The sequence below is a fragment of the Pinus tabuliformis genome, chromosome 1_1, assembly GCF_031772625.1.
Source record: "Pinus tabuliformis cultivar Carrire ecotype Pingquan chromosome 1_1, CPIR1, whole genome shotgun sequence".
Classification (NCBI taxonomy): Eukaryota; Viridiplantae; Streptophyta; class Pinopsida; order Pinales; family Pinaceae; genus Pinus; species Pinus tabuliformis.
Window position 1 is genome coordinate 538930073 of NC_142297.1, and position 15657 is coordinate 538945729.

The following is a 15657-nucleotide window of genomic DNA, read 5'->3' on the forward strand; positions in this document are numbered from 1 at the left end:
TTCTAATCCTCTGTCATGTTTGTAGGTTCACCTTCATGAGACATGCTCACTGGAGTCTCAACTGCAACTTGAGGAAGAATTGGTAGTGGAGATTGTGGCAACCTTGCCCTCCTTCCCTTTGACCCGACTTCAAGGATTTCAACCAGCTTCCCTTCTGTTCTCTTGAGTTTTAACCTTGTAAGCATGACATTCACTTACAAATAGTTAAATCTTTCTTGCACAAATAAAACCAAGAGCTCTGATACCAAACTTGATCTGATTGGGGAAATTAGTGTTTGTTGTTCTAAATTTCCTTTTCAGAATATATTGAATATGCTTAAGGATTTATGAAATTATTTGCAAGTTTAAAAATGGGTTTTTGAGTTCTTTTATGTAATTTTTATGTGCAAATTAACATAAACAAATTACTGAACAACAGCATATAACATACATAAACATCACCATAAACAGTATCACAACAGCTCATGATGAAGGAGTTCACCTCTCTTGGGCTATGTCTCCTTGGTCTAGCTTCCAATGGCTTGGCCCTCTCTATTAAGCTCAAAAATGTGAATACATCAGTTTATAATGGCTTATAAAGCTTTGACCCTTGTTCCAATGGCTCCAGAATGCCCAAAAATGCCTGTGTAGCCTCTTTCTAGTCTTGACTTGGTCAAAGCCTGAAGAAGTTATGGCCTTTCCCAATCTTCTGCTAAACACACCGCAAATTCCCCAAAATCCGGCACCATCCTACAAATTTTCCCCAAAACGCGCTAACAGAGCGACAATTTCACCTGAATTGCCGAAATTCGAGTGAAATTGTGAGACACTTTAATTTTCCGCTAACGCCTAAATTCCAAAAAAATTGGGCACGTGGGGGGACCACGTGCTCAGTGCTAAGGCCAATGGCCCGCCCCCGCTGACCGGGACCCCACACCACTCACTGGTGGTTACATGGTAAAGGCACGACCAAGGGTCGACTCCCCGTGCGCTGGCCCCTCCTCCAATATGGCGTGCATTTGAATTCAAATGAAACTCGTGCACCATATATATTAAGAATCATGTGTATGGTGTATTGGCGGCACACTTTGCTCGGTTATTGTTGGTAGCGAGTTCGACCCCCACTGCCTCTGCCCGGACTTGACCTATATTTTTGGTGGCCCCTGGGCTGCCATTTGACGACCTCTGGTTGGGCCACGTGTCAGCCCATGGTTGGCCACCAATCCAACCAATCAAAACACCGAATTTCAAACCAATGAGAATGTGCCACTTGGCAATATACGATTCGCCGAAGAATGTTGACCATACACCTGCCCAGTCAGCGCCACGTCAGTAGTATGGATTGCTAACTGGGCTGTCAATTTTTTTTTTTAATTTCGCATGTTTGAGGAAGTGAACAAAACATGATTCTGGGAGCATACGGTGTCTGTTTCGCACGAAACGAGTTGAACCGGATTAGGATGATGAGCACTACATGGTCGTCTAGGTTCCACACCGGTCCAACAACTTTGAATTTTGATCTATTTTTTTGAGCACCTGATCAGAAGCTAATCCTACAAATGATTCCTTACAACCTAGAAAGAATAGATGTTTGAGAAAAATATATGAAGACGTAGATGTGAATTCAAGTTTAGAATTGTTTAGTTTTCAACTGACCGACATGTTTTGAAGAGGAAGTGAAAGATGAAAATTGAGTCAAAGCAATGAATGAAGAGATGGATTCCATTGAGAAGAATGATACATGGAATCTAGTAGAATTAGTAGAAGGTAAATATTGCACAGGTCTAAATTGGGCATGCTAAACAAAACACAATGAAAAAAAAGAAGTTGAAAAGTACACGACTAGATTGGTCGCAGAAAGATTTGCATAATGGTTTATAGTGGATTATGGTGAGATCTTTTCACCAGCGACAAGATAAGATATAGTTAGAGTTGTCCTAGCCATAACAACTTAGAACATGTGGAAAGTTTATTAGATGGACATCAAGTTAACATTCTTGAACAATATTTTAGAAGATTATATGTGGAGCAACCACCAGGATATGTGATAAAAGATCATGAAAATAAGTTATACACTATGAATAAAACTCTCTATGGACTTAAGCAAACTCCTAGAGCTTGGTATGGTAGGATTGATTCATATATGATAGGCAAAGGATTTGAAAGAAGAAGCAATGAGCCTACATTATATACAAATGTGAATGAGCAAGGACAAATTATAATTGTTTGTTTGTATCTTAATGACATGATCTTCACATGGAATTTGTTAGTAGTCAAGTTTAAACCAACTAGGAAGTAAGTGTTTTGGGGTTAATGAGATTCTTTCTTGGTATTGAAGGCATTCAACCATATTCAAGTATTTTTGATTTTCAAGCAAGGTATGCCATGGATGTGGCAAAGAGATTCAGGGTAATGAATTGTAAACCAACTTCAAATGCAATTGCAATAGGAACGAGGCTCAACAAAATAGATATAGGATCGAACATAGATCCAACTCTATTCAAGATATTGGTTGGTAGTCTTATGTATTTTACTACCACTAGTCCAGAGATTATCTATGCTTTTAGTTTGATTTCCAAGTTCATGGACTCTCCAAAAGGCTCATACTCGCAAGTTGGAAAATTAATTTTGTGATATATTGTTGGAACAACATGATATGGCATATTATACTCCAACACTTTGGTTGGATATACTAATAGTGATTTTGCATGTAGCATGGATGATAAGAAGTGTACTTCGGGAGATGTTTTTCATCTTGGTTCAAGTCTGATTTCATGGGCATCCAAGAAGAATCCCATTGTAACAATCTCATTTGCTGAAGAATAGCAACAACATTAGCTTGTTAAGCAATTTGGCTATGTAGAATATTGGTTGATCTACAACAAGAACAAAAGGGACCAACTATAGTGTATTGTGCCAACAACTCCGCAATAGCCATATCAAATAACCATGTTTTTCATCAAAAAAGAAAACATATTGATACGGGGTGTCACTTCATTAGAGAGCTCGTAAACAATGGAGAAATCTACTTGGAATCTTGTAAATTGAAAGAATGATTGGTTGACATATTTACAAAACCATTGACAATATATGTATTTGAGTTTCATAGAAAAACTTAGGTGTTTGTAAGCCTAGCTGAGATGTAGACCAGGAGGCAATAATGGGCATATTTAAGATCCAGTGTTAGACATAATTACTTTGGGTTACTCCCACTTGGTATTTTCTAGTAGTTTACATAGAGTGTAGATTTAGTAAGAATAGTTATGCAAGTGTGAATTGAAATTAGCATATCCATTATTATGGTTCTAAAAATCTTTATAGATGATTCTCCATGATTTTTTGAGTCTATTTAGTCAAGTATTCTCAAAAAATTCAATCAATTGGAATTAGTGAACCATAACTTTATTACGTGCTATAGCAGTTTAGCTTCCTCCTTTATCTATTATAAGGATTTCCCATAGCTTAGGTAACTTCTTTCTTTAAATTGAAATGTGGAGTGAGACCTTCTCAATGATAATAGGTAATTTCCATATAATATATTCAAGATGGCAATTAGTACATAAAATATCTCTAAACTTTCCATCTAATTTTTTTATTATAACTATCTAACAAAAACAAAATAACACTAACTAAAACATGATATTCTAGATTTCAAATCAAGAAAAGCAGCAACTGACTGCAATATGCAATAGCACCTCCCAGCTGCAATACATAAAACAACCTGATATTTCCTGTTTTAATGTTAACAAATCCAAGTTTCAAGAGATGTACAATTTACTCCTTTTCATTGTCTTTTTTCCCTCAGTTTTACACTCTCCATGTAATCTTGGTTTATAACGGATAAAATAATAGAATAAGATTATATAACGGTTAATATGTAAATAAATTGATTAAGTCCATGGCTGAAGAAAACATAGCTTTGAAACTCATATATTAGAAAAGCTACACTTACCAGCTTTCTTGTACTCTCCTAATACAATATAGCAGTTAGCAGCCGACTCTGGCTTCTCGATAACCAAGAAAATTTCTGCTGCTTCTCTCAACAAGCATTTTGCAGATTCAGGATTGAGCTCAAGAAGTCTCTGACCAGACTGTCGGAGGCTTGCAGCTTTTGCCCATTTGGCCATATTTGAATCGCCGGCCCTCTCAAAGCAGACAATAGCCATGTCATAGTTTTGTTCGTTGAACATCTACACAAATTTGATAAAGATTACAATGTTAATTAATGAAAACTTTGTTTCATAGGAGAGAAATAAACGCAATTGCGAACTAAGAATAGCTAACTAACTATTAAAACAAAATTACTTCTTATGTTTCGAATCTATAAGGATGGATACACTCTGCTAAAAACTTCTTACCATTACGCTAGTAAACGTTTTCCACAAACGGGTAATGAAAAGTTCAATTCAGTAGAATATTTAATACTAGATACCTGATCTTGGTGATTATGGCATACAGTAAATATTTATGTAAATAATTAAATTGGAAGAAATACAAAGATCACATTTAGCAGAAAGGGTTATGAACGAGAGTATTGAATACTAGATATACCTATTTTGTAAATATTTATATATATATATATATATATAAATAATAAAATCAAAATATATATTTATATGTAATCCTGATTAATAAAATTCAATAAAATTACGAAATCAAAATCATTTTTCTACCTAACATTACATTGAAAGCCAAAACAAATTAACTGAAGTTATAGATTTAAATTAAAAACTCCTTGCCCCAGAGCCATTAATATTATAAAAGTATCTTATAAACATATTCTAATCTAAATGCCTATTTAAGAAAGAAAATAAGATTCTCAAGTGTTTATTTTCTAATTTAATTTGTTTATAATATGGCAGTATTCATTGAAATCACAAGTTTGAGAGGTGAACTCTTCAAAATCGAAGAGTTTAAGGGTTTTAGAGGGTGTTGAATCCTTAAATGCAGTCAAAATACCAGTTTAAACCATAGCTATCAAGTTCTAGTTCGCATTGATAAGATAAAAATTTGGATGAAAATTTTTCAATTTGGAAAAAATTGGAGAGTATATATCGTAAACATTTAAATATATATACTCGTTTTCTTGTAAAAACAATGCATTGTCATTTTCTTCCCATTCATTTTGAAATTTAAATAACTTTTAGTAATTTTAATCAATATAAACAATTTTAAAATTACAGTTTACTTACCAAAACTACAACCACACTTGTCTTATCTCCAAAATCTCTCATCTTTTCAAAATTCAAAACTTCCCTCTTACTTTTAAATCTTATCTAAAAATGTTTTATGATTAATATTTATTTAAAAAATAAATATTCAAAACTCAAAACTACCCAACTTTAATTTCAAATTTTATCTAAATCTTTTATAATTAATACATTTTTAAAAATTAAATATTCAAAACCTATTTTTATAAGGTTCTTCTTTATATAAATATATTATATTTAAAAAATCAATTAAATATTCTAAAATTTACTCTTCAAGATTTTGCTCAAATTCCTTATTATCTAAGTGTTTTAAACCCTTTAAAGCAACACTGAAATTAAAACCTAGAAAATTTTCTCACTCACAATTTGTTTCCATTTAATCCCGGAGCCTTTCCATTTCTTACCTACCATCCCGCAGCTATCTATTTTGTGCTTAGGGATCACTGCACTTACTATTCTCGGGGATGCAAATTAAGAAATCCCTTACAGATCACTGCACTTACTATTCTCAGAGACTCAAATTAACAAATCCCTGCAATAAACTATAAACCGTAAATTTTCTGCCATCCCTTACTATTCTCAGAGACAACAATGAACCTAATCGAATTTTCAACTAATTTTTGTATTTATTTCTCTAATACTAGCGTATTGGGTAATTATGGTTTAAACAACTAAAATAAAAATTTAACCACAAATTTTCTTTACAGCTAAAAATCTGCCACTCCAAAAAATCACACTCCAATACAAAAACTCAGCCATTATTAACAAGTTAACGAAGACTTGGTTCCAACCTAAATTTAGCAGTGTGCAGGGTCCTCTCATAAATGCATCCAAAATGTCTCTATGAACTTGGAACTTACATATAAATACCATGGTCAGTGTCACCGTAACTTAGAAATATAAACCAGAAGTATTATGCAATGCAACCTATTTTACACGTCCATCGTATTGGATATCTCAAGTGAGTACATGAACATATCATTTGGTGATACATCCATCCTATTGAATATCTCGGGTGAGGACATGAAAATGTCCATTGCAAAAACTCCCAGCATTCATCACCGTGAACTATGCAATAAAAGTCACACTTCCTGGCTCACTATTCTATGAATACATTTCTCCCCAGGATGTTTCAAGTTTTTTAAGTTTAGGTCTGTTATTTTGTTATATGTTAGAAACAGTATCACAACTTGCAATTCATCACTATATAGTATAAACTATATAGTTTCGCAAATATTATTCATTCCCAGATAACCTCCTCAATTGGTTTCTTGAACCATTCTATTAGGTTTTTCTTTATTTCCTTGTTTTTTAATTTTGTTGTTATAATATTGCTAAGTTCATATTTTTATTGTTATTTTCAATATATATGTAATCTATCACTGTTATTATATTTATATAAGGGCTTTTCCATGTAGAATATTGGATAATCTTGATCCGTAATTGTATTTGTATTTTGTAAGCTATGACATTTATTTTTGTTAAGATGTTTATAGAATTTGGGATAAAGTACAACAATTTTTTTTTTTTAGAGAATAAGATATGAAGTTTAATCTTATGTATATATTTTTTGCAATTAAGAATGATCTAATTATGTTGGGTTGATTTTGATGTAATTTGTCCATTAATTTAGCTCTTTCCATGTAATTTCCACATTTTTTATTAATTAATTTTGCATCCTCATTAGCATTAATAAAAGCATTATTAATATCTAGATGCATAAGGACTAATAAATCAGAGGGGATGGAAGGTGAAGTAAAGTAACTTAGGTGTGAGGAACTATATAACCAAAAATATTCACAATTGTTTCTAATGCCAAACATACTTGAAGCTTTTCTCTTTTTTATTGAACTAACTTCCTCTCTTCTTGATATGACTAGTGCATCTCACTCCTTGGGAGAAAGTACAACTAAGACCATTCAATTTAGAATCCTTTTGGTTAAGAATTTTTAAGTGAGGCCTATATATTGTGCCAAAAAAGCTTAGGAGTTGCTCCTAACCCCAACCATTATTGTGTGCACTACCATATCCACAAGCATGAGCACAAACATAAACTTATCATTGGAGAAACTTGAATCCTAGTGGGGGTGATATTAGCACCTCATTTTCAGTAACTTGAAAACACATTATTGACCATACTTGCCGGAATTAAGCACAATGAAATAAAAGATGTACTATGACAATTTAAGAGAGTATTATAGAATATGTGCAATCACGACAGAGAAAGTAACACGTAGTTTAACATGAATAAAACAATAATCATATGACATACTATAACATATTAAATTAGATAATCAAGTGTTGTGTGTAGAATTATAACAAGATATTGTTCATTTGTATTGTTATAAAATAATGAACAATAGATATATAAATTTATAAATATTCAACGAATGACAATAAAGGGGTGAATGGGATTGCTAAGTACATATATGTCAATACTAAGTGAGGGTGCAAGGGTTGCTCTTATAAAAAACAAGATGAAAGCATATCTAATCTAATGTCTAATGACTTAAAAAGTTAATGTGAATACCAGAATGACCTCATTATTAAGAATACACAATACTAAGACCAAGACGAGAAATGTCACACATGAGGGATCTTGGGAGGCACCCTCAACACATGTTGGTGCTACTATCATCTCTTGTAGAAGAGGAGGATGGAATGTCTCTCATTAAAAATGAGATATCAATAGTTGTTCCCATCCTAACATCCAAGGTCAAAGAAGAGAAGCTCTTGATAAATCACAGAGTAGAAAAGTTTAACTATGGTATGCCTCACTATATGGATGGAACCCCTCACCATTGAGTGCTAAATGAAATTGTCTATTCGTTGGTGCTAAGTGAATTGTCTTGGGATTTGACTAAACAACTCAACAATGGTCTTACTAGCAAAGGTCAGATGGTTTCTTGGGTTTCATGGATCTCATCGTTGTGGTGGTATTGTTGTCTATTTCTCTCTTAGTAAAGCATCCATAAATATTCAAAGAGAATCCATGCAAGAAAAAATATATATAGCTCAAATATATACATTCACTATCATCATCAAAAAGTGTGTTTACAATAATTGAGCATTCCAACTATGTAAGTGAAGTAACTCTGTGTGTTCCTACCCTTGTGAAAGAAGGTTGGGAGAGCTAGTCATGCTAATGCAAGATCAAGTAGAGAGAAGAGAACAAAAGAAAATTCAAATTAAGATGCTAAATTGACGCCAACGCTTTGCCATAGAGGGGCAGTGCTGCATATGCAAGGTCATCACTGCTCTCCAGAAGTGTCATATCACCTTTCCATTATGTCGAGTAGGTGTTATGGAAATTTCACAGCTGAAATCCTATTGCAACAAGTAGAAATTATTTTTCTAATTGTTCATTAATTTAACAATTTATCTGCCATTGCAAATACCAAATAATTCACACTGCAACCTAAAACCCAACTTGGTAAAATCGATGCAACAGTTGAGGGTTTTTATTATTTTGTAGTCGTGAGAAATTCCGAGTAAAATTGAATGCCCAAACTAGCAATCCCCTACACGAGAAACTGGACACAAAATTTAGTGAGACAAATTTTGTCTCACCCGACACTGATCCAGCTCCGAAACTGGCTCTGAATGGGCTCCATGAAACCCCTGCATCTAGTATGGATACAAATACATTATTCCTACCAATCATAATCTTCATGAGTATTGGAGTTTATTTGCACTAATAAACTCCCTAGTTATATTCCCGTAATTTAGGATAGCAAGGAAATAATTCTTGTAGATTGTACGTTTCAGTCTCAATGGTTCTTGTTCCCCATTAGGATAGCCTCCCATTTGAGTTATCTTTTGACCCCATTTTCTCAATTGGTAAGACACTAGCCTTCCTTTAGTCTACTCATCTACCTTATTTCTTGAAACATACCAAATTGTTTTACTAGAGATTTTTCTTAATTTCACCTCAGACTTTATTATATTATTTCTAGTAATCCTATTATAGGGAACACCCCATTGATTTGAAAGAGAGCTAGAGCTTTGAAGAGGATTGGTGAGGTGACATTGGACTCCCTCTTGATTCCTCCAATCCCTTGCTTGAGATTTAGGGCATTATCTCTAGAAGTGAGGTTTTGATAAGTTCTAGACATAATTCCATAGATGAGGAATATAACTAGAGAATATTCAAGCCAAAGAAACCAACAATTTGTTTTTTGTTCACTAATCATTTCCCTTGAAGCACTATATAAAAAATTCAAGCAACCCCTATGGCATCTACCAAAATCACACTATGAAGGAAGAGAATACTAAACAAAATGGTTATTAAACATTTTAGACCCATCTGAAAGAGAGATTCTTTGAACTATCTCTAGCCAACTCTAGTTGTGCCAAGAGGCGCTCTCCAACCCAATATGATAGAGTTGTTGTAAAAAAAATGTTTTGACAACCAATACTTTTCCTATAATATATATATATATAAACTATTTGACTCAAGATTTTGGAATATTTTTCTTATTTAATTGACCTTTTAGATTGGTACCTTCTTTTTACATTGTTTTTATTAGTTTCTCTCTTTTTTTTTTCTTAGTCCTATCCCTAGATTTTAAATCTACAAAGCTTATAGGTGAAATTAGACATTTGGTTCATTTATGATTCCTCGTGTTCTTTGATTAAATATGTTGATCATTGAAACCCTATTGTTCTTTCTTTGAATATACTAATCTTTGTTATCATTTTGTTCTTCCAGAAAAATTATAGCTAAGCGTGTTTACGTGGGAAAGGAGGTTACAAATTTTAGAGTTTTTAAATTATAAATATCGTGTAGATTGTAATTAAATTTATAAATATCGTGTAGATTGTAATTAAATTTATAATTTGATTAATTTGTATTTTATAAATGATAATTGGTGATTATTTGTATTATTAACATTCATTGGATGTGTGTTTTTTCAAAAGATTCAATATTCTATGTTTCAGCCCTTCTCCTCATTTTGGTTTTATTGGTTGGTATTTTTCTTTTTTAACTTTTTCATGCATGTTATTTTCCAATTTGATTTGGATTGAATGGTTTGTTCTTCTAGAATAATTATAGCTAAGCGTGTTTACATGGGAAAGGAGGTTACAAATTTTAGAGTTTTTAAATTATAAATATCGTGTAGATTATAATTAAATTTATAATTTGATTAATTTGTATTTTATAAATGATAATTAGTGATTATTTGTATTATTAACATTCATTGGATGTGTGTTTTTTTCGAAAGATTCAATATTCTATGTTTCAGCCCTTCTCCTCATTTTGGTTTTATTGGTTGGTATTTTTTCTTTTTTAACTTTTTCATGCATGTTATTTTCCAATTTGATTTGGATCGAATGGTTGTGAAATGATCTCAAGGGAATTAGGGTTTGCGAGAGCTGCCCTAATGTTCACTTCTAATAGTTGACATGGGACCGTTTTCGAGAGTATTGTGAGGTGGTTTTAATTTATCTTTGCACGACCCAAAAATCCAGATAACTATATTCCCATTGAAGCTGCGTCGTCCTTAAGTTTACAAATTGAGTTTACAAGTTTCATATGTTTGAGCTTTTGATTCTTGTTTGGTATTTCATTTTCGAGAATTTCTATTCTTACCGAACATTAACCTTTATTCCCAAAATATTTTCATTTATAAGTAATTTAAATGAGTTTTTAATGCCTACACTTTCTAATATTTTTTAATTTTATTTATTAATATAAATTTATTTATTTGAATAATGAATTGTTATATATATACACATTAAATGTGGATATAAATTTTATATTAATTTTGAGTAAATTGATTTTCTTTTGTTAAGTTTGGTAGGACTCTCTCATTTTCGATTTTACATGTCCATTATTCACCCCGCAACGGGGAGGGTAGCACAAGATTCGAACCCAAGATCTTTGGTTCCGTGAGACTTCATTCCACAGCATCACCACTCAAGTAAATTGAATAATTACTTGTATAATAACAATACATTAAATAATATTATTCTACATATGATATCAAATTTAGATGTAATGTAATATCATTTTATTTATAGAATATATTAAATTAATATGAATTTATTTTACAGAAAAACATTTTTTTATATGTTAATGCCAAGAAAATATCTAAATTCTTCTATATTTAACATGAAATTGATATGTGTTATTTAAAAATTGTATTTATAATTAAAAATACTTTTAACTCTTAATTTATTTGAGGTGAATTAACACTGATAAAAATAAAAAGAAAAAGAAAAAATGCTTTACAATGATTACTTAGGAGTTTTCTTTTGTGATAAATGATTGATCCAAAGAATATCACCACCACCGTCAACTGCTTTAAAAAACATTGAGTACCACCACACCACCTATTTTTCCAAAGAACACTAAAGACCACCACCATCATCTTTATAATTTTCCATGGAATAAAAATTGTATTATTTATTTGAGGTCAATTAATACTAATAATGATAAGAAAAATTCATTACATTAGGAGTTTTCTTTTGTGATAACTTATTGCTCCAAATAATGTTGTGTACCACCACCGCTACTTACTACCATATGCTTCTTACACTAAGAAATTGCTTCCTTGATGCAATAACTTCCAAGAAAATTTCAATATTTTAAAATACCATCTTCTTAAACACTAAAATTTGTTATTGGTTTATTTTAGATTTTTGTGTATGTAATTAAATAGACATCTTTATGTGAATTGACATATGCACCCTTTCCAAAGATAGGTAATGAGGATTAACAATGTGAATTTGTGATAAGTGATTGGAATGTGTTTATTATTGGATAATTTAAAAGATTTTGTAGATGAACTGATTAGATGTAATTTTACTGTAAATCAATTTTATAAATATTGGAATTTTATAATTGTTGTTTATTTTTATTAAATTAACATGTAGATTATATTTGTGTAGGTTAAAACATGTCGTTTTTCTTTAATTATTAACATGTAGTGTAGATGTTAATTTTTGGTTATGTGTAGTGATTTATGTGTCACTGTAATAACAAGATGGGTAAAGTGGGTGTTGGGGAGTGTGAAAAATAAAAAATAAATTGAAATGAACAACAACAAAAAAGAGTCTAGAGAGAAACATAGAAGAAATGAGAACTAAGGAATATCAATAACAAAGGGGAACACATAGACCAAATCAACAAATACAGTGACATCAAATGATAAGCGAACAAATTGAACGACGACAAGCATATCAAAGAGAATATTAAAGAGCATGTTGACAAACAAAGACACAACAAATGACAACAGAGCAACAACAAGAAGAGATGAAATAACAAATTGAAAAACAAAGAGCACATCAAAGAGAAATTAAAAGAGCATATCAAGGAAGAAAATCACAACAAATGACAAGAAAACAACAATAATAAGAAGAGATGAAAGAACAAATTGAACAAGAAAGAGAATGTGAAAGAGAAATTAAAAGAGCATATCGAGAAAGTAAAGAGAAACAAATGACAACAAAACAACAACAAGAAGAGATTAAAAAATAATTGAACGACAAATAGTATATCAAAGAGCATATCGACAGAGGATGGCACAACAAGTGACATATAAAGGGTGTGAAAAGAAAAGAATGCAAGAAAATGTAGAAAAAAATCCTACAAAAAAAGGTATTTAAAATATATGGAAGAAAACCCTACAAAAAAAGGTGTTTAAAGGATGTAGAAGAATATCCTACAAAAGAAAGGTGTTTAACCAACACCTCTGTCCAAGTTCAACCGAAAATTCTCACTGATATGGATATTGCACATCAAAATTTTTGCGATAGAATTGATCGATTAGCTCAAGTTCAAATTTGTAATGTCTGCGAGGAGTCTTATGTTGGTATACATATATTTAAAATAAATACAAGTCCAATATACATGAGATGTAAAAGGGAAGAAACTCATCATAGATTTTACTCTAATAATCATATGAATCCAGGACAACAACATAAAGTTCTTCAAGACCTCACACAAGTTGAGGAGATGTTGATGGCACGTGGAAGCCCAATTTTACAAGTCATGCATTCAATAGATGGACAATACGAATATAGGGGACACACCATTAGTTTTCTACAAAGGTTTAGCAATCTTGTCGTGAGGTTACTTTGATAATTGTTGTGCGAAAAAAGATGGAAATGGATCGAATTATGATTTTATTGTCAAAAAAGATAAAGTACTGCGTGCATTGAATTATAAGATTAAGAATGGATCCATATTATCATTGTGTTCTTGTTGAAGAGAATGCACTTAAATAATCACCTAAAATTGCAATAGATGTATCACATTTGATTAAATCTATTACATTACTAGAGATGGACAATGACGTTGAATTTGCAATATTGGACAGGGTTCCAAAGATTGATGATACATTATATGGCTTACAAACAACTTCTTTTGCAACAAAGCCTCCAAATGCACAACAAGAAATTTATATTATTCGAGATTGGGCAAGTAACCCTAATGTAGAGGAACATCACCAAAATGTAGAGGAAGTGCTTAGTTGGCTTGACATTGCCTCATCTCCAATCAATGAGTATAAAATTGTGGGATTATTTGATATCGCATTTCCAACATTATTCCAAAATGGTGAAGCAGATTGGTTGCAAACACGAAAGAGAAATGTCCATCTACATGAGTATGCAAAACATGTTCTTCAATATTAGGACAACGAGTTTGGAAGGCACCCTCGCTTTAGATACTTTTTACTCAATATCATCATAAGACATCGTTCCCAGTCTTCATCCGCAGTTTTTGTAAAGAAGAATATGATAGATTTACCAACAACATCGGAGGAGTTAAGAGAACATTTGCAAAATCTTCTAGAATCACGACTTAGAGAACGATTAGTCTGATTTGGAATTGTACTAAGAGGTACACATGCATATTTGAATAAGTGTCGTGCTGAGTTATCTGACTTGATTCAACATATTGGGAGTCCTACAATATTCTTTACATTAAGTGCAGTAGATATGCAATGGCCAAATTTACATAAATTAATGTCAGGTATAAACATTGTAGATTCGATGGAAACAAAGAAATGGAGACATCAAAATGTATTTGATAATCCTCATATTGTAGCACACTATATGCACTTAAGAGATACAATGTTTCGAGATGAAATTTTCGAACATTTTCATCAAGCTACAAATTATTGGTGTTGTTATGAGTGGCAACATTGTGGATCTTCGCATCTGCATGGATTTATATGGTTAGAAAATGCTCCTAACATGGACACATTGAACTAGGATGATCCTATGGAAATTAGAATCACAAAAGAATATTTTGATGGATGTGTACATGCAATGAATCCACGTGATAGAAATCAAAGAGATATTCAAGTTAGATTCATTACCGATGATCATCCTTGCTTAAAGGACACACAAAAAATATTTCAATCTGATACTCTGATTGATTATGAAGAACTTCTTAATTTTGTTGAGCGTCTCATCACGTGAAATGAGATATCTTTCCTTCGAAAGAAGGCAGGAAGATTGGTATGTGGATATAAGGAATCATGGGATCCATGTGATGAGGCAAAACTTTATGTTGATGACTAATGGGCCCTGGTACTACAATAATAATGTTGCAACTCCCAAGGCTACAAACTTTTATTATCAACCTGGGAGTCATACAAACTTAAGAGGTGGAAGTGTTGTATGCATAGTAAGCTAAGCTCTACTCAAGTTGCTTTGAGGCAGTGAACCAATCCAAGGTGTACAAAGACCATAAGACCATTCTACAAACTAAATCTAGACTTTGCAAGAATGAAAGAGTGTTGTAAAAATGAAACCCTAATCTAGTTGCAAAAATGAAAGCGTTGCAAGAAAGTAAAGTCTAAGCTACTTGTAAGGAATAGAAATGTTGCATAAAAGTAAATGTAAATCTACTTGCAGAAAATGTAAATGTTATTCTACTTGCAAGAATTGTAAATGCTATTCTACTTGCAGGAATTGTAAATGTTATTCTATTTACAAGAATGGAAACTTAATCTAATAGAAACACTTGAAATGAAAACCCTAATGTATTGTAGGAAAAAAAAGTAAAAGAAAAGTAAACCTATCCTAATTGCACAAGGTAAAGAGCATGAATCAACTCTAAAACACTGCATTCCAAAGAGATCATATTTAAGTAACCAAGATCATAAAGCATTGCAAAAAGTGATCATGTAAACCATTCATGTACCATTCAGTTCATGAACCTGTTGCTAATCCTAATTGCAGTGGTGAAAGGGCAAATCCTAAGTGGTCTCTAGTCTTCATAAGACTTGGTTTCAGAGCCTAGGGTTCATTGGATAGGGTCAACATGAAAAAATAAAGCTCAAAGTATGATTCTAGTCGAGTTTAGAGGGTCTCGGCATGGTGCTACAGGATCGGGACAGAATGTTACAAAATTGTCATGTTTTTCTACATGATCAAATACGTGGACTTAGAAGGTATTGTGAAGGAAAGAAATGGTGGGATAAGCCCTTGCCAAGCTTAGTGCTCTTCAGGA

The 15657-nt window shown here is 32.3% G+C and overlaps 1 protein-coding gene across 1 annotated transcript in view; it reads right to left on the reverse strand.

Annotated features, from left to right (window-relative positions):
- LOC149214184 (uncharacterized) overlaps window positions 1–15657 on the reverse strand; it is a 133818-nt gene that overhangs the window by 81323 nt on the left and 36838 nt on the right. The window contains exon 3 of the mRNA XM_089392217.1: window positions 3932–4169. Within this exon, the coding sequence (XP_089248343.1) occupies window positions 3932–4169 (238 nt within the window). The remainder of the gene's footprint in view (window positions 1–3931; window positions 4170–15657) is intronic.